This window comes from Engraulis encrasicolus, chromosome 23, assembly GCF_034702125.1.
Source record: "Engraulis encrasicolus isolate BLACKSEA-1 chromosome 23, IST_EnEncr_1.0, whole genome shotgun sequence".
NCBI lineage: Eukaryota > Metazoa > Chordata > Actinopteri > Clupeiformes > Engraulidae > Engraulis > Engraulis encrasicolus.
Genome location: NC_085879.1, coordinates 11,561,557 through 11,583,795, shown reverse-complemented (window position 1 = coordinate 11,583,795; position 22,239 = coordinate 11,561,557). Strand labels below are relative to the sequence as shown.

Here is a 22,239-nt window from a genome sequence, read left to right as displayed (position 1 = left end):
AAAGCCCTACTTCTCAGAAATCTGCATTACACACAAAGGATTTGGATACAGGTGTTGTCGTCCCCCCATGTTATAATAAGGCCTACACATTGTAGTTGGCTGTCTGAAATGCAACAGGTCCTCTCCACATCCTTCCAAAATAATCTCCATTCCCAGTGAGATTAAAAAAAAACTCATTCAAGCTTTCCTCCTTGCAGACTAGCTACTCATCATCCCAAAAAAGGAAAGGTACAAAACGGGCTTTTGTTGCTGTAGGTGTCGGTATGTAACTTGAGGCCGTGCCAGGCTGTAAGCATGATAGCAGGTGTTTTATCAGCATGGGGATGGCGACATGGGGCCACCGGGAAGTGTCTGGAGCTATGCCCGCCTTACGGCACGCCCTCTCCGCTACTGCCAGCCTTCCTCTCTCCATCGAGTCAGGGCCGTTCCAAAGTACTTGGGAGCCCTAGGCTCAAACTATTGGGGAGGGGCCCTTTCGAGGAGGTGTTGCCATTTGAATACAAGTTCATAACCAGTCGTTACCAGGGGCCCCTTTCAGCTGGGGACCCTAGGCAATTAACTAGTTTGCCTGGTCGTGACAGGCCTGTGTCGAGTCCCCACTGGCACGTCTGCCTCCATGGAGAGGCATCTATGAACCCGCTATCCCTTATGCCAGTGCAGTCGTGTCTTAATTACCTGGCGCACACCTGTTCACCTGGCTTCAAAAACATCTCCTTGGTATTGTTTGTGCGTGTTTGTTTGTGACAACAGGGCGACACTATCATAGGTAGGCGCTTCTCACATAGTAACACGGTGATGCTTTTGTTAGCTAGAGGGGAAGGGCGGCGGGTTTGACTTATGTAGGCGTTTCAAGCACAATATGCAACCCCCCCAGTCAGTGTCACCATCTGCTCTTGGTTTCCTTGGATCTGTGTACTGTACGGATGATTGGCTACACATGCCACAGCATCGCTTTCGCTTTCCCTTGTGCGCCTCTTCCTGCTTACATTATGTCAGAACAGAAAGGATGGAGCTTCCTCCTAAATGTTTATTGTCTAAGCCTCAATTAGAACCATATTTTGTCTATAAAAGACATTGTATAGTCAGGGCCGCTGACAGCTTTGGCTGGGCCGAGGACAAAGTCATCTTAAAGGGCCCCCCATCCATAAGATAAAATGTAATGAGAGCCCAATTCTGAGATCCCTCTCTCCCTGGGCCTGGAACAAGTGACCTGTTCGGCTTCCCCCCCCTGCCACATCCCTACGTTCAGTACAGTGCATTGCAGCACAAGCAAAGTTGTAACTTCACCATCAGTCCCTTGAAGCTTAGCTTAATGCTCGTCTCATACACAAAACTCACTCTCATACACACAGCAACAACACACACACAAACTCTCAGATCTTCATTAATTTGCTTGCTCTACTTTCTCAGGCTCGGCTGCAACAGAATATCCCACAGGAATTCCATTTCCCAACACCAGACTAATTTAGCCCCACTAGTTTTGACATAAGCACGCCTCTTTCCACACTGCAAAATATGCACACACATCATGTACCCACCACAGCACAGAGAGAGAAATAGATACACACTGTATGCAGTTGTCATTCTCTAAAATATTTATGTATATTTGTCATATACATACCATTTTCATGATAACGATGACAGTAAAGTGAATTTAATGAAACCAAAAGCAACCATTTTGTTGTCTCTTCTTTCGTTATGCATTTTCTGAAAACCCCCTCAATACACCGCCTTTAATTCACACTTTCCATTTCTTCACCATGTAAAGAATTGCAGTCATCAACCTTGTAGCACTATAGCCATTAAATAAGGTCAAAGAAGTATCATTTGGCATTCTGTTATTTACAATGTTCATGTACTATAACTACGACTACTGCTGCTGCCGTGCAAAGGCAAAAGAGCAGAACATCAATGCAAATCATTGTAAATTGATTTTTAGTAGATCTTTTAACTTTCATCATGTGGCCAAATGTCTTGACAGTACGTATGTAGGTGTCTTGTTTATTTGAAAAAAAAAAAGATGTCTTGGTCACAACACTGAAAATACATGCTTAAGATTTTCAGAAGTATTTTTTTTCACAGGTTCAACCCGTTGACTTCAGCTCTTTGGCCTTTGTAGAGCAGACTAGCGTTTGACTACCGGTACTACTCTTACTACTAATCCCTCCCCCACCCACCCATAACCTTGCTCCCCCACCCGCCCCCCCCTTTCGGTTTCTTCTGGTTTCATAAAGTCCATTTTGTTTCAGCTGTGGTAGCCAAAGGCTGGCTTTCCAAGCAGCTCATGCACCGCTGAGCCACCGTAAGCCGCTTTTGACACTAAAGTCTCTTGTAAACAACGCTGGACACAAGACAACATAAAAAAGAAGATAACTGAACAAATATAATACATGGAACATCTTAACCCAATGATTTCCCACATGTCCTTGCTGTTTTTTTTAATTTATACAGACTTTAATAGCATTATTTACAACTGAAATCTTCTTTTGTCATGTCATTTCTTTAAGACATACGTTTTTTTTCTTCTTTTGTTTGTGGGTGTGTGGCAACACTATTCTCTCTTAACTTTCTTTTTTTGTCATTTAACAATCCAGTCTTGGTTGCTTCAGGCTATGCTGTCTTGTCTTCTCAAACAGTGAAAGGGAAAATAATGAATATTGATTCTTTACATTTTACGGTTAACTTTGAAGTGGGCGTCCAAATGTCTTCCAAATAAAAAGGGGGAAGTGGAGAAGGGGGGAGGGCAGGGGGAGGATAGATGTGGATGATTGTACATAAAAGAGGTAGGGTTGGAGGAAGGGGAAGAGGGGGTAATAGTTTAAAAATGCCCGGTGTGAGATTTCCAGGCAACACAAAAGGTAGGCAGGCAGGTAGAAGGAAAAGCGTGGTCAGAATGCAAGATCCAAAAAAAAAGCCAAAAGAACTAAAAAAAAGAGAGAGAAGGAACGAAGCTGCATGTTCAAACAGAAATTGTTTTTTTTTCTTAAGCAGATGAAAGGCAATGGTCAGCAGAGAAAAGTAAAGAGAAGTGAATTGAGTAACAGGATGCGTGTGTGTGTGTGTGTGTGTGTGTGTGTGTGTGTGTGTGTGTGTGTGTGTGTGTGTGGGTGTGTGTGTGTGTGTGAGAGAGAGAAAGCAAAACCACACCTCAATGGGGTAGCAAATAACTGAGAATGTCCATGAGAGGGAGAACGGTGAGAGAGAGGAGGAGACATTGGGGAATCAGGAGAACTCCGGGAGAGAATTCAGGAGAGTTTAATCTTTCAGAAGAACTGGTGTGCTAGTCGGTGTGTGTGTGTGTGTGTGTGTGTGTGTGTGTGTGTGTGTGTGTGTGTGTGTGTGTGTGTGTGTGTGTGTGTGTGTGTGTGTGTGTGTGTGTGTGTGTGTCTTAACCTGTGTGGGCCTTAATGTGTTGATACTGCAAGATGGAACTGAAGATGTGAGTTTGTCTCGGGGGTGGGCGGGGGCTGATGAGACGAGTGGACTGTAGCGAGGAGACTACGAGAATGGTTGTGTATTTGAGTGTGTATATGTCTTTCAGAGAGAGACAGAGAGAAAGAGAGAGAGAGAGAGAGAGAGAGAGAGAGAGAGAGAGAGAGAGAGAGAGAGAGAGAGAGAGAGAGAGAGAGAGAGAGAGAGAGTAGAAAGAAAAGCGTTGCAGATGAGAGAATGATGGAGATGGGGAGAGGGAGGGGAGGGTGATGCTCTGAGGGAGGAAGAGGAAGCAAGCAAAAGAGTGGAGTCAGTTGCTCAGCAGGAGCTCTGTTGCCGTCTCCACATCCCAGGATTTCGATGACAGCGCCACTATTACCGCATTCTGCAGAAGGAGCAAGAGGAGGAAACAAAACCACACAACCAATTAGCTCAGAACATACTGTACGCAACTATGAAACAACCTAGAATACATATGTATTAAGTTCATTATGTCTGTTTAACTTAAACACTCAGCTGTTTTTAAAGCACGTCACTCATCAACATCACAGTGACCCTCTGATGAAGACGGAAGTAACACCGTCGAAACATGTCAGGTAAAAGATAAAAACTTTTACATGTCTTAAGGCAAAAGAAAACCCTAAGTGTTTAACCTAGAATACATTTGCCAAACACAATGAAGTCTCTTGTCTGACTTCAGTTTTTACACTTTTACATTACATTGCATTTACATGTTAAGTAGGATGATGTCTTTTGCGCGGTGCCTGTGGCATGCTTGTCTCAAAATCTACTCCGTAATGAAAAAATGCTGTTCAAATGAACTCGCTGTGAGAATGTTTTTCATCACGGAATGCCAGCAGTTGATACAAATCTGAATACGGTATGTAAAGCAATTTTTCGTATGAAAAGTGTTTCCCACGATACTCCTTCGAACCGCTCTGTCAAAAAGTTGCATTCAGGGTTTTCTGACAGCGGATCGTGGAAGTGGTCACGAGAATCATTCACTTAATAATGATTCACATAACCATTGGCTGACTCGGGACAGTGATTAATTAAACTTTAACTCCTACCTGGAGCCCCTTTAACACTTCTTGTTGGTACAGTGCAACGAAAGTGTTAAAAATATTTGACATTACAAAATGCTCGGGACCAATGATGCCACATCACGTTACATTATTATTACATTACATTGCATTTGGCAGACGCTTTTTTAACCAAAGCGACTTACAATCAAGGACATAATTATAGTCAACATCACTAGCAGATACAAAGTGCACAGGAAATATACAGAACAAGTGCAGATGCTAAGCAGTGTTAGGTTTTTTTTGCTTAAGTACATTAACACAGGGTTAAGTAGAGTACACACACAGAGTCTGGCTCGGGACTGGGCAGCTCAAGCATTAGTGTGGTAGACAGTCACAAAATAGAAGAGTCTTGACTTGCTTCTTACTTGCTTTTTATTTATGTAAGGATCAGAGTTTAGATTTAGGTTGTGTGAAAGTTTTTGCCCAGAAAGAGACATCCCAAAAGGGAACATTTAAATGAGAGTTCACCACTGTGGGTTTTTTGGAGGCGAAGGCACCACTTACTTTGTCGAAGCCCATTGCGCAGAGCTTGTCTATTTTGCGTGTGTATTCTGGACTGGAGACGGGAGCGCCAGCGTATACGTGCGACCAGAGCCGAGCCGTCTGTTTGAACATCTCTGGGTTCTGCTTATACTGGAGACAAAGCAGAAAAGAAAGTTTACGAAACAAAGTAAAATCTTGGTACAGTACAAGAGGGAAACATTAATGGTCACAACAGCGTGAAAAAGGTGCATCAAAAGCCCTTCTAGGGAGCAAATGAAGCAGGGGCCATGTAAGGTAGCCTGGTTTTACCATACCTTCATACCAAACATCTTCTAATAGAGTAAGATCAATGCAGCCATCTACAGAGCTAAGGGAACTCAATTTATTCTCAACCTGAAGTCTCCTTAAGGTCTCCTAATTTAAGGTCTACAGACCTAAAGGGTCGTTAACCTGAAGTCACATGGATCCCAGAAAAGTATGGTTGATTAATCCTACTCTTTGCAAAGATGTTCATTCATACTGTAACCAGACAACCGGCCAATCCGCAAATAGGGGAGGGAGGGAAGCGTTAGTTTAACGGAGTTCAGCCTTTACAGCAGCAACCCATTTTCAAAGTCATTAAACAAATGTCAGCGACTGGATAAAATAGGAAGTGTTTTTCAAATTTCAACAGAGTTCATCCCTTCCTCTACTAAAAGTTTCTCGGGTTGGCAATTCCAGAACCTCAGTCAAATCAAAGTAGTACAGTGCAAGGGGATGGTATAAACAGGCTACATTTTACTGTACAGTGCAAGCTATAACCAAATGCCACGGTAAAGTTCAAGGTGCAAATGAAACAACAAATTCAAATATCTCAAGTTTAACAGGCAAAATGTCCTGGTAACATGCAAATAGCAATAGCACTTCATAGCCTGAACGTAAAAAAAACTATAGTGTTACAACCTCAATATCAACACCTAATATCAATAAGTAGGTGTTGCGCATACATCATGTACATTATTTTTGAAACAAAAGTGCATCATGTACATATCGGGACGTAATATTATACATGTGATACGCTGGTACATTACAAGTAGGTACTGTATGGGTCTGAAAAGGTAGAATAGATCCCCACAACCCAGACACCATAAAAATGAAGTGTTGGCAAAACCACTATACTAAACTGCAACTGCAGCATCACTGCACTGGCAAAAGGTATAAACTGGGCATAAAAAAGACACCAGTCATCATAGTAAGCACTATGATCATTAGACCAACTTTAGCTGAATAACCATAGCAGCATCTGCGAGAAATATATCATGATTCAGGTGTTTGTTGTCCAGATGTACACTTGTTTCTGCGTTAAAATGTGTTGGGCAAACTGGTGCGTTCATTTCAATAAAGTACTTCAAACTTGTGCCCCTCACACAATGTTTATCAGTATGTGCTATATACCATGTACTGATAGAGAAGGAAGTCCTGTTTGTATTTTATTTATTTATCTCAGTGACTTTACCCTTCATCTTCCCTCGAGATGAATTAATATCATTCAAATCTAGAGTTTAGGTGTATGCAACTACATTACTTCATTCACACTTCATTCCTCAGCTGAAGAGCTTCAACAGTTCCAGCTTTGACTAACTGTACGGACAGACTGAAGGCGGTAAAAGCAACGAATGTGGCGGAAGTAATTGCCTTAGCAAGCGGCAAACGCTGCAAAAGCTGGCCTGAAGTAGAGGGCGTCAAAGGTATTAAAAAATAAGTGGAACTTCAGCTAAAAATATACAATGAGCTCTTCCTGATTGAATGTTAAAGGTCAAATCTTTTACAGCTTTTGCCGTTGCTCATCTGTTCAGTCCAGGCTGGATTTTGGAGCTTTTTGTCGCTTTCACCAGTTTGCACAGTCAGATGACCTGGAGGAGAATCTTCACAGACTTATACAGTGTGTTCAGACTAGAAGTGTCCAAAACTTCCAGAGCGACTGAAGTTATTATTTTTCTATGGGAAGTCAGAGAATTGAGCAACCAAAGTGAATTCTCCAGGGCCGAAACAAACTGGGATTAGGGGTTAGGAGTTAAAAGTGAGTTAAGATTATGGAGTTAATGTCGTGGTTTGCAAAAACAATTGGAAATGTTCATATCTTTGATGTCCCAGGTAAGCAAGCCAGGACCGTTCTGTTATTGTACCTAAATCAGACACGACTATATTTTACTGAGAGCAAATAAATGGAATTCATAGTAAATCTTCTTCAGGAAGCTCAGCTACCTGTTCGTATACAGTTAGGGCCTCCGCACAACGTTTTTCTGCTAACCCCGCACACTGGCACAGATGTGCCATAACAAGGAATGGCCAATTTCATCACAGCACAGCAATCAATGGGTGGCTATAATATAACTCTGCTATAATTTACAGCCAACCTCCGTGGACATGTCCAACGGAGTGCAGAGTTGTAATTGAAAACAGTGGAATCGAACGTTGGCAGAGTAGCGCTCCGCACTTTGTCAGAACAGGTGTGCGGAAGCCCTTAAACCTGAAGCGGCCGTAGTAATAATGGGGCCACCAAATGGATCTGAGGGCTACGTCCAAATTCCTCTCTCACCACTCCCTACAGTAGATACCTCCATCCACGGCAGAAGTGCACTTGAGGAAGGCACAGAAACCCCATCACTCCAGGGATCGTAACCAATACAGTGTAATAACGGTAACTCACTTTGGCTAAAAACACCAGCTAAGTGCAGTGTAATGCATTAAACTTTTTTGACCCAGTGAGTCAACTAACCTCAATGACCTCTCAACAACTCTGGGTTCAATTCCATATAAATCCGCACACAAATCTACTCGAGTTCCCCCAGAATTAATAACAGCGGAAGCTTAATACTTGAAAGAAATAAAGAAAGAAAGAGTGAAAGTCTCTTAGTGGTCATGTGATGGCTGGAGACTGACCTGATTGGCCACCACAGCATCCTGCGGGTCATCTGGCTCGGCGGCCGCCAGCAGAGCCTGGAGAGACAACAGCACCGTCCGCAGAGTCATGGCTGCCGCCCTGCAACACACACACAAAAGCCACTTATATGTAAATGGATATTTTCGGAAATGCAATAATTTTGGCCTCTCATTGACAGAGTTTTACAAATCGCTTTTCAAAAATCAGTTTTAAAACATATCCCTTTCAGGACGCTAAAAAGCACCCATCACAATGGGAGTTCTTATTTTTATCCACATGTTGTGTATGTCAATGGACAAAAAATAAATATGTGCATTTGAAAACATCCACATACATGTGTTACCAGTACATTTGAGTTGGGAGTTTTAATTGTCATTTTACAGTTGCCAATGGCACTGCATAGCAAGGGAAGTTACGCCTAATGCTACCAGCTTGCAGCATAGGCAAAGTGTGTGGACAAACACACCTTCTGAATGACCTCCCACACATGCTGAACACATAAAGCCTTCAAAAACAAGACTTCAAGGCAGTTTACTGAATAGGTGCCTGTTATTAGATTGATTTCTCCCCCAGTATCACTATGAAATGTTGTGCCCTACCTTAGACAGTCTGTTTCAGTGAAAATTTCGAATCAATTTTGGATGGCATACTGCAGTATGAAGGGAGGACAAACCGGGTATGTATGCGCTATATATTAAAAGTGAAGAGGTGGAAAGCACCTCAAAACACTTGAAAAAGCGGTACAGTTTGACTGATCTGACTGCATTACTAAGAAACACCAATAATCTTCCAGCAGCCTGTAAATCTCTTGAAAACATTTGCTTTGGTGACTTAAAGGCCACTGCCTTCACACTGAACCCCCCAAAGGTATTGCTAAGTGTGTGGAAAAGGAAGTTCATCAACAAATACATTCAGCCATGACTTCCCATTCATACTTGGGGAGGTAGAAATCAAGTCTTACCACTGGTCTTTGAGGATGTCCAGGCATATGGCACCGGTCACAGAGCTGATGTTGGGATGCCAGATTTTTGTAATAAATCGCACCTAGGTAAGAGTCAAGAGGAGCACATGTCAAAGTCAATGACATGGCAAACACAGCCATTACCATTATGAATTTTGTAAAAAGGCAGAGCATGGCAAGTTTATTTGTGTAGCGGATTTCATACAGGGGCAGTTCAAAGAGTAAAAGCATAAAAACGCAAGTTTAAATAGGAGAAGAGCAGCAGTCAAAGAAGTTGACATGACAATTACACAAAGATTACAAAGTTAAACAGATGTAACGTGGTTCAAAGACCTTGCTTAGTTTCTAATTGGGGTTTAGGTATTTGCCATCTTAAAGTTGTATCCCCTTCAGCTCTTGCGCAATTTTAGCATCTGTAAATCTGGCCAAACAAGACCAACCACATACAGACATGCTACGCACACCTACCTTTGGCGGGTTGAATGGATAGGTTTCTGGAATTTTGATTTCTAACTGATACCTCCCTCCTGTGGGGAAAAGAATAGAAAAGGTCAGATCAAAGCAACAATAATGCATTAGGTACCATAATGACATTGTCAATAAGAAGCATTTAATTGAGTAGAACGGGTGAACAAAGGACGTAGTTCTAGGTGGTTTGGGGGTGCTGTCAACTTTTGCTGGAGTATAAAGGATGTCGTTCTGGATGGATTGGCTGTATAGTCAACTTTTTGAGGACATTAAACAGAGTGAGAGCCCATTACCTTCATATGGTGTGTCTGGGGGACCTGCGATCTCTCCCTTCAGTTCTGTGAAGTTTTCATCCACCAGGTCCACCTTGATCTGGTTTTTACTTGTCTGATCACAGGGAAAAAAAGAATATGCACGAAAACATATGAATATGATGAAACTCACTGAATAAACTGAATAGGGAGCGTGAAAAAAGAGAAACAAAAACACAAATGCAGTGACAAATACATAAGCCAAATGGGAACCTCGGCTTTCTAGAAAAGTGCATGCCCTTTCAAAACAACTGGGTCACATGCCCCTATTATTTCTTTAACAAAGGATTTACAGAGCCTGGGTTATTAGATTTTCCTGTCAAGAACTGTGGTTTAATCTAGTATGTTACAACCAGAGAACGTACAATCTATGGTTACAACACACAGCTAAGTTCAACACAGCTAAGTTCATAGATTAAAAGAGTGTTCAAGTACTTTTTCAAGCACAAACAAAACTGCTTTTTAGGACAATACAAAATAAGGCAATGGACTAAGTGCAAATCAAAACAATTAAAGCCCAATTCTAATGACAGCTGTCATCAAAAGGCTGTCACCGTCACCCTTTCAACTAGTGCCAGCAGCATTGCCAAAACAACGTAAGCTAAACTGGGAGTGCATTCCTTGCCTTACTTACGAAATGCTGCTACGGCATTAGCAAAAAATACCTTCCGACAATTCAGCAACGACCACACACGGGAAAACAGGTCTCAGAGAATCTCGGCACACTAGCAACCCGTCTAAAGAGTGTTATTGTGTGACCAATGAGAAGTAACAGTAACATTGGGCCTTGGCATAACAGGCTAGCATTGGCTTACTGGCCTTAGCATGAAGTTGTTTGCCTTTTCCGCAGCGAACTGTGAAATTCAATCCATACAAGCATATCAAATCATAATTCTGATGTCGATATGACAAATATCGATGGAGCCTCGCATCACTGGCAACACCGCGATTCTACGACAAATGTGCTATGGTTACGTTTGTTTACAATAACCAAGTTGAAAGGATATTTTTTGTTGTTGATAGCGCTAGCGATAGCTATCTAGACACCTAGCCAGCACACATTGAATACAATAAGGTTTGCTTGGATGTCAGCTAATCAAAGTTTATGGATAAATTATTTTGTTCGGATGTTGTGATTCACAGGCCAAAATCATCGGCTTACCTCTTCGCTTTTAAGAACCTCCTTAAATTCCCGTTTTATCCTTTGGACAGCGATGTAGGCCATGATGCCGTCGCGTACTTGATGTATGAAATTAGATCGGAGTCCGCGAGTAGGGTCTCGGGTGGATTCGCCTGAAAACACGTTTAGGTGACAGACTAGGAGGCCCCCTTCTCACTTTATCTATCCTAGTGCCTGTCACCCTCAATGTTTGTCACCATAAAATTACCGTTGATGCAGAATTTCTACGTTTCGCACCCCTATGATACGACCTCTTCTTCATTGGTTTCCTTGATCGTAAGACCCTCGATTTTAGCTAACATGACAGCGCCATCTATTGCAACGGCTGTCATAATGCTTGTAACACTGGTTTCCCTTCATCCTCTCAAGTGCGAAATGCACTCCAAACAGATAAACGAAGACAATGGGCAGGCATTGACAAGATTACTTTTTAGTTCCTGTCACTGCACATGCTACATTATATATCTACCTAGCTATAGGCTTTAATAATAATGATAACAATGATAGGCCTAATAATAATAATAATATGCCTAATAGGCCTAATAATAATAATAGGCCTAATAATAATAATAATAATAATAATAATAATAATAATAATAATTAAATGTCTCGGGATAGGCTTCTCAAAGGCACATGGGCCATATCTGGACAGTGTCAAAATGTAATTGCCAATTGAGTAAATAGCCTAGCTTACAATGAACACACACACACACACACACACACACACACACACACACACACACACACACACACACACACACACACACACACACACACACACACACACACACACACACACATAGTACATAACCACGCTTTATCAGGCCATAATTATTTGTAAAGCACCTCAAAAAACAACATTGATGACAAAAGTGGACATCAGGTAAAACATCATGGGCATAGGCCTACTGTTTTCTTTTTCTTTCTTTCTTTCTTTCTTTCTTTCTTTCTTTCTTTCTTTCTTTCTTTCTTTCTTTCTTTCTTTCTTTGTCTCCATGTTTTGCTAATGGAGTCAGACTCATAGTTTCGGTCTGATGATTTGTCATGGCTGATTGCTACTGAAGAGCAGAATCTCATATAACAAAACATGATAGTGGCGGAAATGACCTCAGAATGACTAAATACTACCTTCAAGAAAACTCACTCAATTAGCTTTAGATGTTTTCTTTTTAATGCTGACTGTAGCCTGTTGTGCCAGTACAATAGTCTGAAGTTATGAAACGCAGAATTATTGATGGGTTATCTTTCAAATGTCTCTGTGAATGACTGGACCGAGCTTTCATCAGTTTGGACAGATGCATGGACTTTCCATTTTCATTGGAGACCGAGTTTCTTGGCAAAGGAACAGCCAAGACAGCCAAGACCTGGGTGTCAGTACCTCCAGTGGACTGCTGTTGTATTCAGTCATTGCCAGCAGGGGGCCTAGCAGCATCAGCGTTTGAAAACAACACTAGTAGACCCAGTATGGGCATTGAATAAGTGCTTTGTACATACATCACATCTGACAATATAACAGTGTTGGGAATAACATTATGACATTCAAAACAAAAGCATTTAATAGTAAACAGATGTGTGAAAATTAAGTAAGTAATGTGTCAAGTGTTTTTGTGCAGTTTTTTTTCTAGCCAAAACAACAGCATCTTGTGCAATTTCTGCATTTCTGCACTGAATAACATTAAAATAATGTTGAAAATTTAAATAGCACGTAAATGTTTCCAAAGCAGCACAAACTATTTCACACAATTCAATTAATTGCATAGCCCACAATACACAAAAGCCTCAATAGTAAAATACATCAATTTCATATAGTGTAAACAGAGTCTGTTAATGTCTGATAAGATGGCAAGAGATAACACAATATTTATTCATTCACCTCAGAGTCTCATTTTATATCTCATAATACTATGGCTAAGAGCGAACACAATGGTGTTTCAAACCTGGTATAGCTTACAAACAGGGCAGCTGACAGCTTTGTCCAGGCCTGGGACAAAGTAATGGGCCCCCAAACTAATAGGGCCTACATACAATGTCATGTGGACCCAATACAATGTAATGTGGACCCAATTCTGGGACTCTCCTATCCTTGGGCCCAGCCAGGACAACAGACCTGGCATGTGTGAACACGTATCTACTAAACTGACTGGACGTCTATATTAAATCCATCCATCAGTCTGCAAGTGCTACAAGACACATGTGCACATCATAGTCTGTGTCCTGAATTTCCCCCTGCTGATCAATAAAGTTACTCTACTCTACTCTTCACACTCTCCGCACCACCCTCTGCATGGGTAACCTCTCCCAGTGCTGCCTGGAGAGCCGTGAAGGACTCGTAGGCTGCATCGCACGTCTTCTCCTCGCACTTACTCTCCTCCTGACGAGGCCGACCAGCACCCCAGTGAGAATGGCGGCGCTGATAAAAAGGCAGACACCAAAGAACAGCAGTGCCTTGTTCTCTGTGATGTTCGTGCAGATGGTACAGCTTGTTAGGGCTGCCGCAGGTAGCTGGCAGGGGGTTTGTGTCTTCCTTCCCACAGATGGGAAGCCATTGTGGGAGATGATGTCTCGGTACACCCTCACGGAGCCCTTGGGGTGGGATTGGTGATGCGAGGGGCCGAACAGGCCGAAGTGGAACGTGTGGCGGTCTTGGAGATTCCAGAAGTAGAATCCTTGGAGGTCAACACCATCCAGCTGATGTGCTGGGGAAGAGAGGATAACAAATGAAGATTAGTACATCTCAGTACTGGAAACAAATGTTGACATGTTGTCGTGTTCTCAGAAGTGGCATTATAGGGGATGCTGTGGTGCAGCACACAAGACCCCCCCCCCCACCATATGGGCTTGCATGACCATGGGAATGAAGCCCAGGTTTGAGGGTAATTTCCCAACCTTGTCTCATCTCTCCCTCCTGCTCATTTCCTGTCTCCTCTCATTTGGTCCTGTCATAATATAGGCCCAAAAGGCCAGCAAAAGTGGCATTGCAGTGGCTGGCCTAATCCTTTTTTCCCAATTGACTGAAGCTTTTTTAGACACAAAACAAAAGCTTTCATGCAAAGTTGTCAATTCTGGGCTTAGAGAGTGAAAGCCCTGCCACAAATTTGGTGAATCAGTAGAGCGTAAAGAATAAAATCAAGACTAAAAGAATAAAAACGCTGTGTATTACAGAGGAAACATGGCAGGGTTTAAACATTCTGTGATTCACAACTCTGTATGAAAACATACCATTCCCGCACAACCCAGAGTACATGTATTGGTGAAGTGTAATGTTCACTGGTTGGTTAAATACACGTCGATTAAACATGAAAAATAAAAAATGAAGCAGCCAGATGTTATTTCCTCGAATCAATATTTAAATAGCCTATCAGTCCTGACAATGTACATATTTGTTCACAAGGACAAAGAAATATGTCCCGTTTACATAAAAAGGTCATTCTGATTTGTAAGCGATGGATGAAGGGGAATTGCATGACTTCATCTGAAACGTGTACACATCAGAAAGATAAACATCACAAATGTTTTCCACGTCACCATTTTAAATCTTATGATTATGATGATGGTTTATTCCAGGGAAGCAACCTGTACAAACACGCTCGGTGACAAAGGCTTATGAAATAAAACCTCAGCCCATTAACCCACAAGGTTTTTCATTCACATTTATGATCTCAAAGGTCCTCCATAAAGCTGTGTCTGAGAACGGATACATGTGATAAGAACTCCAGGCGACCGGTGATCATGCACATGTCGAGTGATGAGGAAATGGCAGATGTGAGAGAACAAATACCCAGAGAGAACTACAAAAAAGATTGAGTACAATTTCATGCAATGCAAACATAATGGGGAATCATTGAATCATTAGAACCAGATTGCCAGGAAGTAATTTGCAAGTGATCAACTGTGAATTAATGTATAAAAAATACAGGCAACAAATATCTTTCCTCAGTGTTCAGGGTAATGAGGCCATCTCAGTTACATTAAAAACATGAATTGTTTTGGGTTACTGATGCCCTGCAGTTTGGAAATGGAGTCGTCGTTCAGAGAGGCATAAACTTGACAAGTGGAAAAGATGCACTCACACTGTCATTTATTTCTCGATCTTCAAAGCATTTTAACTGGGTGCTGAATCTCCCGTGTACATGAATTGAAGAAGTAAAGGACAGCACTCCTCAGATTTTTTTCTCATTTTACTTCTTCAGTTCTCTCAGAGAGGTGGCCTAAATCTACTTAGGGTACTTAGGGTCAGCTCTAACATACCAGCAGTTTAATAATAATTCAATTAAAAAAACATCAAACCTCATGAGCCTGAATGCTGCATCCATGCAGCTTCAGGTGTCTAGGTCAATGTTGTGCTACGCAGCATCCAGCATCAAAAGCAGCCTGACATATGGACATGCTGTAGGCTTTGTATTAAGTGAGATCGAGATCTACTAACCTTTGAGTGCCTCTTGCAGATACTCCCTGATGTAGGTTTGTCTCAGTTTGTCATCGTGTGACGCCTGATCATCCACCCCTGACGCCATGACAACAATTGGACGCGATAAGTCTCCATAGCGACCCTTCACCCAGCTCAGGACCTTCCGAAGTCCCCAGGGCACCACAGCCTGTCCCAGATTGGACACATGCCAGCTGGGGTCATTGAGGAAAGAACAGTCATGGATAGGGCCATGCTGTTGTTGATTCGATACAGGCTGGACATTGGGGAAGGCAGAGTTCCTGGGAGTGACCAGGCGTGTGGTGAAGTGGTTCAAGGCAATAAAGTCAAGAGCTCCTCTCAGCTTCTTCTTCTCCTTTTCTGTAAAGTGCGGTAGAGGAGATTTCACAGTGCTGTGTCCTTCCTCAATGTACCCTCTTACCTGGGCTGGGTAGTCACTTTCTCCTTTGGCCAAGAAGGGATCCAAGAACCGCCCAAGCTCAAACAGCAAGAAACGCTCTGCAGCAGCTCTGTGGCTCTCCAGAAACGGATTGGCCGGCTCCACCCAATCAGCATGTAGTGTGAAGGTCACCTGACCCCCCTGCTGAGGCCGATACTGGTCATTGTAGATGTGCCACACATTGGAGTGTGCCAGGAGAAGATGGTGGGCCGCACTCAGATGCGCCTCAACACTGGTGTTATACAGTTCGCCTAGACGATTGGGTTCATTGATGGTGATCCACATATGTGCCCAAGATCCCAGCTCTTGAAAACAGAAGGTTGCATAGGCCTCAAAGGCCTCCACCGTGCTGACGTTCAGCCACCCTCCAGCGTCATGCAGTGGCTTCGGCATACCCAGGGTTGGTGATTTGCGGCTGGTGTGGTAAAGTGTGACCACTGCCTTGACCCCAAGTTTATGGAGCTCTGTCAGGAAGCAGCGGTAGTACTGCAGAGCCTCCTGGTCCGGCTGTGAGGGGTTGCCATTGGGCAGCAGGAGGGACCAGTCCAGGGCGAACCGGTAGTGCGAGGCCCGAGTGGCCTCCAGGAGATGCAGGTGGCGTCGGATGGAGAGGAAGTCCTTGCACTGTGGGCCGCGTGTGCGAACGGTGACCCCTGAGATAGGACGCAGGCTGCCATCACCCGAGAAGTTCCAGCGGTAGACGCTGGGGTCGGTGAACTGAGGGGAGTACGGTTGGAGACGGACCTGAGGGAAGGCAGACAGGAGAAGAGGAGGGGACTGTCAGTTTACACTGTCTACACTCCGAATGCAGAGTATGAAGACTATGGCATCATTCCCTAAAACAGCAATACTTTTTCCAATACTTTCCCACAATATTTTTTACAATATTATGAGTTAAGAGGTTAATTGTATGCAAACTGACATCTTTTTGAAGCTTCATGTTAGGGCTAAGATGACTGACAATGAAAATGCTCACAAACTTATAGTAATGTGATGTCTTGTCAGGGAATGGGTTTATTTACCAGGCTACTTGAGTTAACCTGACTTAACCCCTTTGCACAATGCCTTTGTTATAAATTATCACCAAAATTGTTAAGACAAAGTCTTGTTACTCAAGGCTCTTGGTAATGTCATAATCATATTGTTATGATGTTGGGTCTTTTCAAAGAGTGAATGGGCCCGCAGGCAGGCTCGTCTGCACAAAGAAGCTGAGGGAGTGCAAATATAACTTTGTGGGTCATTTTGGATGAGATGTTCATCAAAAGGTAATCCAGGGCCATTTCAACTAAGTCGATTGTCATGCAAAAATGGTGGTGTAGTGTCATAAACAAGCACCACAGTAGTACTTACATGTAGAACGGGGTCCGCCACCCCCCACTGGAAGCCACAGGGGAACTGCCCATGGACGTTCTCAGAGGTCTTGTTGTCTACAAAGGCTCTGTTCATCACAACTTGTCTGTAGAACTTTGCAGAGGTTTTTGGGATCCTGGTTCGATCTGCGCTGTGGAGGTCGACATAAAACAAACCCCTCCTCACACTGTAGCCATAGTTCCACTCAAATCCATCCACCAGGGACCACGCGGTGTAGCCAAGAACCCGAACACCATCATATACTATGGCTGAAAAAGAGAAAGTGGGAATAACATTCATCAGTAATATGTATCCTCTTGTTGTTTGTCATGATGCTTTCCTTTAGAGATGACGACCGGACTACAAACTACAAAGCATATACTAAATGAACCAGTCAAATAATGTACCACAGCACTGTTCCTTTTGGGAATACCATCATCCTCATCATGAACATACTTGCAAATATAGTTAACATAAACATAATAATACATAGTAATAGAGAATGAAAAGAGCCATGATGAATCCATGTCCTTATCACCTTCGAGCACCTGTCCCAGCAGTCTCCTCATCAAGTATATGGCCACTGTGTCCTCCTCCCTCACAGATGCAGACGTGAACCATCCGCTCTCGGCCACCAGCACCTCCGGGCTTCCGTACTCCAGCTTCACCCAGCCCAGCACCTTCCTCAGGTCCATGGACAGCAGCTGCCCAAACACAGGCAGCCTCGGGCCCATGCGGAGGACGTCCGGCCCGAAAGCCAGGGAGAAGAAATCCGCCGTGCCCCTGATAAAGGCTCTATCCTCTGGGGAGAACTCTGGAATGAGTCCTTGGTTTGTGTCTTTCAGGGAAGTTGGGTAGTCCCCGGTGCCATGGATGGGATTGGCGAACCAACCCACCACGGCCTCCATGGATTTCTGGCAGAGGGCAGCGTTGTTGGCACTGCCATGGGCTTGATTGGACTGTGCCTTGTGTGGTTCTATCCAATGGGCTCCAAGCGTCAGGGAAACCTGGCCATGTTGGTGAGGGCGAAAATGTGTGTTGTACATGTGCCAGACTTTAGCATGAGCCTGGAAAATAAAGGGATACACATTACAGTATGAAACTCACATATGGGTTAAGAGTTTAGTTAGTACATACAGAATATCTAGTGTACCATATTGATAGCAGTGCCTGTGATAGGACTGCTTGTGAATAAGGAATCATTTCTTACAGTGACAAAAAGCATAGGTCTCCAAGCAGCATGTCATGCATCAAATAAGTCTCATAGTGTCACTCAACATTTGTACAAATCTATTGCATATAATATACTGTGTCATGTTGACAACACAGGTTCCATGTATTGGGATTTATATGTGTGAAGATAACAGAAAGACAAAACTCAAAGCATCATCTAGAATACATGATGTAGTAGCCTAATAACACAATTCTGTCCAGACGTCAGTGGCTATTGTAAATCGAATGAAAGGGGGAAAAATGGACTCGTATGTAGGTCAGACATGTCAACAGCTCTTTTTGTGACGCATGAAAGACACAAGTTGTTGTTGTGCAACCTCAATGATGCTGAATGGTGAATATTATTAACCGCTAATAGCCAGGCAGGGTTTGCAGGCTCACTGCAACGCATGGACTCTGACCTCAGAAGAGGCAATTAGACTCCTGTTTACACATTCACATTAACGGTGATTAATCTGTCATTAAATATCACTCCCAGCCATGCGGTTAAGGAAAGACACGGAGGCTGAAGTTGTTATTAAGTGATAACGATGTGCAGTGACAAATTAGAGTAAAAAATAAAGCTTAAACACAGCACATTATTTTCAAACCAAGTGTGTTATTAAAACATGCTATCTTATCTGCTCATATCCTATCTATCCTAAGATAAGATATTATGTCGATGTCTGGGCATTCTTTTCTGCATACATGATATTGCGAACAGGCACACAATAAAAGGCAAAAATGTGATCAATGTTTACAGAGGCGATTCCTCCCCTGAATAACTATTCATCTTGTCACCATGCTAAGAAAGACATTGTGTATGTTTAACAGTGAAGAGAAAACCTGCGTTTTGCACATGCAGTCATAGCAACTCTGCTAAGACAAGGACTGATGCATACTTGCTCACAGTGTATCAGAGCAAATGGGTAAGACTTTGAACATATTGTACTATGTAGTACTTATCCTAATATTATCCTCTTCTATGATAACTTGTAAGTAAATACTGTATTTATTAACTATTATGCACTGCACTGTACTGATGCATAATGTACATATAGTAGTGTACAGAGAAATATTACAACAATGCCCATTAAAAATGAGGAGTATTTTGTGCACCTTCTTGACAGGTGCTAACTGACTGCATAGATAAACATCATCATGTCCATAGTCCTAGACATCCTCTGCACAAGCACAAGACATCCTCTGTACTGTGGTTCAAAGTGGTGTGTCAACAGTAGAAGACGAATGCAAGCAAGAAAATGTAGTTTGCCAGATTAGCTCATCATTTTATTTAATGAAGTGCCATTTTATTCAAAAATCTCACAAATGTTGAAATATTAGTTGGCATTGTATCTGATTTTTTCCCCCTAGCTGCTCCATCGCACCTCCCTTTCTTGACCCCACATTTGACCTTTTTGACTCCTTACTCACCCTAATAAGGTTGTGTCCCACGGTAAAAACAGAAGCCGGGTCATTGCTCTCCCCTGGTGCATGCACTCCAGTGCCGTAACCTTGCACCGTTATCAGGTAAGGGTTATGCATGGTGAGCCAGTACTTCACAGAGTCCCCGAACGTCTGGAAGCAGAACTCTGCATACTCCACAAAAGCATCCACCGTGCTCTCATTCTTCCAGCCGCCATACCGCTGCTGCAGGCCCAGTGGAAGGTCCCAGTGGTAAAGGGTCACCACCGGCTGAATACCCTCAGCTTGGAGGCTTCTAATTAGCCGCTGGTAATGACACACCCCGTCAGGGTTGGGGATCCCCACGCCACCATCTGGAAACAGACGTGGCCAGGACAGCGAGAAGGCGTACGTCTGGGTCCCCAGGTACTTCACCGCCTTCATGTCCTCTTGCCATCGAGCGTAGCTGTCACTCGCCGTGTCCCCCGTGTCCATGCCGGGTCCCTTGGTGTGAGTGAAGTGGTCCCAGATGGACGGCCCCTTCCCTTCGTGGTCCCATGAGCCCTCGGTCTGGTAGGCAGAGGTGCCCACTCCCCAGAGGAAGTGAGGGGGGAAGGTAGCGTGGAGGTACAGGCTCCTGTTGTGATGGTGATGGTTGTGAAGAGCTGGAGGGGCCTTCTGCCACTGCTTCACTCCATCCCCTGAGGAACACCAAGCTTGGTCCCAGGAAGCCGCGGAGAGGATGGCAAATAGCAGCATAGAGACTTGGGGAATAGGGACCAAAACCTGGGAGGCTGTCCCCATCCTCAGGTGGCATTGGTGCAAAAAGCTCATGGCTGACTTCTCACATGTGCAAGCGTGGCAAACAACTCCATGAAACAGAGTGCATTGAAAGCACCTGCACAAGACCTAAGCCACCGTCGACATCCCTCAGACTGCTTTGCCTCACCTGTTCTCATGAGGAGCGCTCTCTCTCTCTCTCTCTCTCTCTCTCTATCTCTCTCTCTCTCTCTCTCTCTCTCTCTATCTCTCTCTCTCAAACATACACGGAAGACAATGTGTCAGAGGTAAACACTTCAGAGTGGTATAATATCCATTCAACGATGTGTCCGCCGTGTTTACCCTGCGGCTACTCGTCACTCTGTCCACCTCTCTCTCATAGGGCATACAGAAGTGTCTGATCATAAGGAAGATGTTGACAATGATTAACATGAACTCTGTTCCCAGCCTTCTCTCTCTCTCTCTCTCTCTCTCTCTCTCCTACACCTCTCAGATTGTAAGTGTTCCTTTATTGTTGTTACTGTTGTTCTTTTTCGCTGACTGTTGCTGAGACAATAATTGAATTTACCCATTTGTTGCACTGATACGTCTAGAAAGACAGCAATTGCGTTGTTTATAATTTTAACTGACATTTATTTGTGAGTTCAATCAAAGGCCATCTTTCCAAATGCAATTTGCCCAAAGGCTTCCATGAAGGCATTGAACATCCCTGACTGTTGCAGTCTGACACACACTCGGTAAAAATATTGTAGCACATTGTTATATGAATACATCTGTCTTGCCTTGCTTTATTTGGCAAGGAAGACAACGACGAAAGGGGAGATCGATGACCCTTTATGGATATTTTTTGGACTGGAGCATTTACATCTGGAAAGGCCAGAGATGATCTTTCAAATGAAACATTTTAGATTGTAGTTACAGATCCTGTTGTTTGATGTGATCATTAGTGTTGTGGGAGTTCTATCACAGCAACAGATCTTCACTGTAGCAATCAGAGCACACCTTTGCTACACTTATTGAGTTTGAAGCTGGGTGAGGCAGTTAACTCTCCTCCCCTTTGCTATAAGCCTATAGTGTGTGTGGGTGGTTGTCTGTTCATCCTCTCAGCTTTCTGAGTTAAACAGAACAGTTAAAATATTCTCGCTTGGGACTTATTTTAGAGTAGGCCTATTGTGAGTGCAAATGTGATTGAAATTGTTACTGATGTGCTGCCTTCGCTATGCAGTTGCAAGTCACCTTATTCATCCTTTAGAGAGAGAGCCTTCTTTTCCTTTGTCATGCATGAAGAATGGACAAATAACCATTACTAGTCCTAATTGATCCTTATTCCATACCTTGAGCTGTTTTCAGCGCACTGATAGGCTACTGATACTGAGTTGTAATTTATGAATACCAAACAAGAAAAACAACATTTTATCCCGCCAGACCGCCAGGTGGCAGCAAAATCTATCTAATGTTTTGTCGCTTGTGTCTGTCTGCAGAAGGAATGTGTTAGCCCTGGCATTTTCGTCACTGGGAAATCTCTCGTGTGTGCTAACCCTTAATTTTTTGTTTATTGACAACGCAAGAAATCAGTTTAAGCCTAAACATTTAGTCATAACAACCCCCTTTCCCTTTTAGTGATAGTGTTGTTTTGCGAGGAGTTGAATGCGCCTTCAGCGAGGTGGTTTGCTAGCAAAGCAGCTACCTTAGCCTAATCACTTGTGCAAAATACAAACAATAAGGTTATAAGAGGGGTAAGTGGACGTCTTTTCTGCATATACGCAAGTGTGGTGCTTGTTAAAA

At 43.2% G+C, this 22,239-nt stretch overlaps 2 protein-coding genes across 2 annotated transcripts; both read right to left on the bottom strand.

The window, feature by feature from the left end:
* Window positions 1–2,430: 2,430 nt before the first annotated feature.
* Window positions 2,431–11,125, bottom strand: ube2ka (ubiquitin-conjugating enzyme E2Ka (UBC1 homolog, yeast)). The gene is made up of 7 exons (XM_063190404.1): window positions 10,826–11,125; window positions 9,646–9,739; window positions 9,353–9,411; window positions 8,885–8,967; window positions 7,923–8,022; window positions 5,022–5,150; window positions 2,431–3,817 (listed from the first exon to the last, which is right to left on the bottom strand). Exons 1-7 carry the CDS (start codon window positions 10,886–10,888, stop codon window positions 3,743–3,745), a joined length of 603 nt encoding a protein of 200 aa, XP_063046474.1. The 5' UTR covers window positions 10,889–11,125; the 3' UTR covers window positions 2,431–3,742.
* Window positions 11,126–13,102: 1,977 nt separating this feature from the next.
* klb (klotho beta) lies at window positions 13,103–20,433 on the bottom strand. Its single transcript, XM_063189348.1, has 5 exons — window positions 19,705–20,433; window positions 17,597–18,125; window positions 17,059–17,327; window positions 15,270–16,452; window positions 13,103–13,539 (listed from the first exon to the last, which is right to left on the bottom strand). Exons 1-5 carry the CDS (start codon window positions 20,431–20,433, stop codon window positions 13,103–13,105), a joined length of 3,147 nt encoding a protein of 1,048 aa, XP_063045418.1.
* Window positions 20,434–22,239: the final 1,806 nt, after the last annotated feature.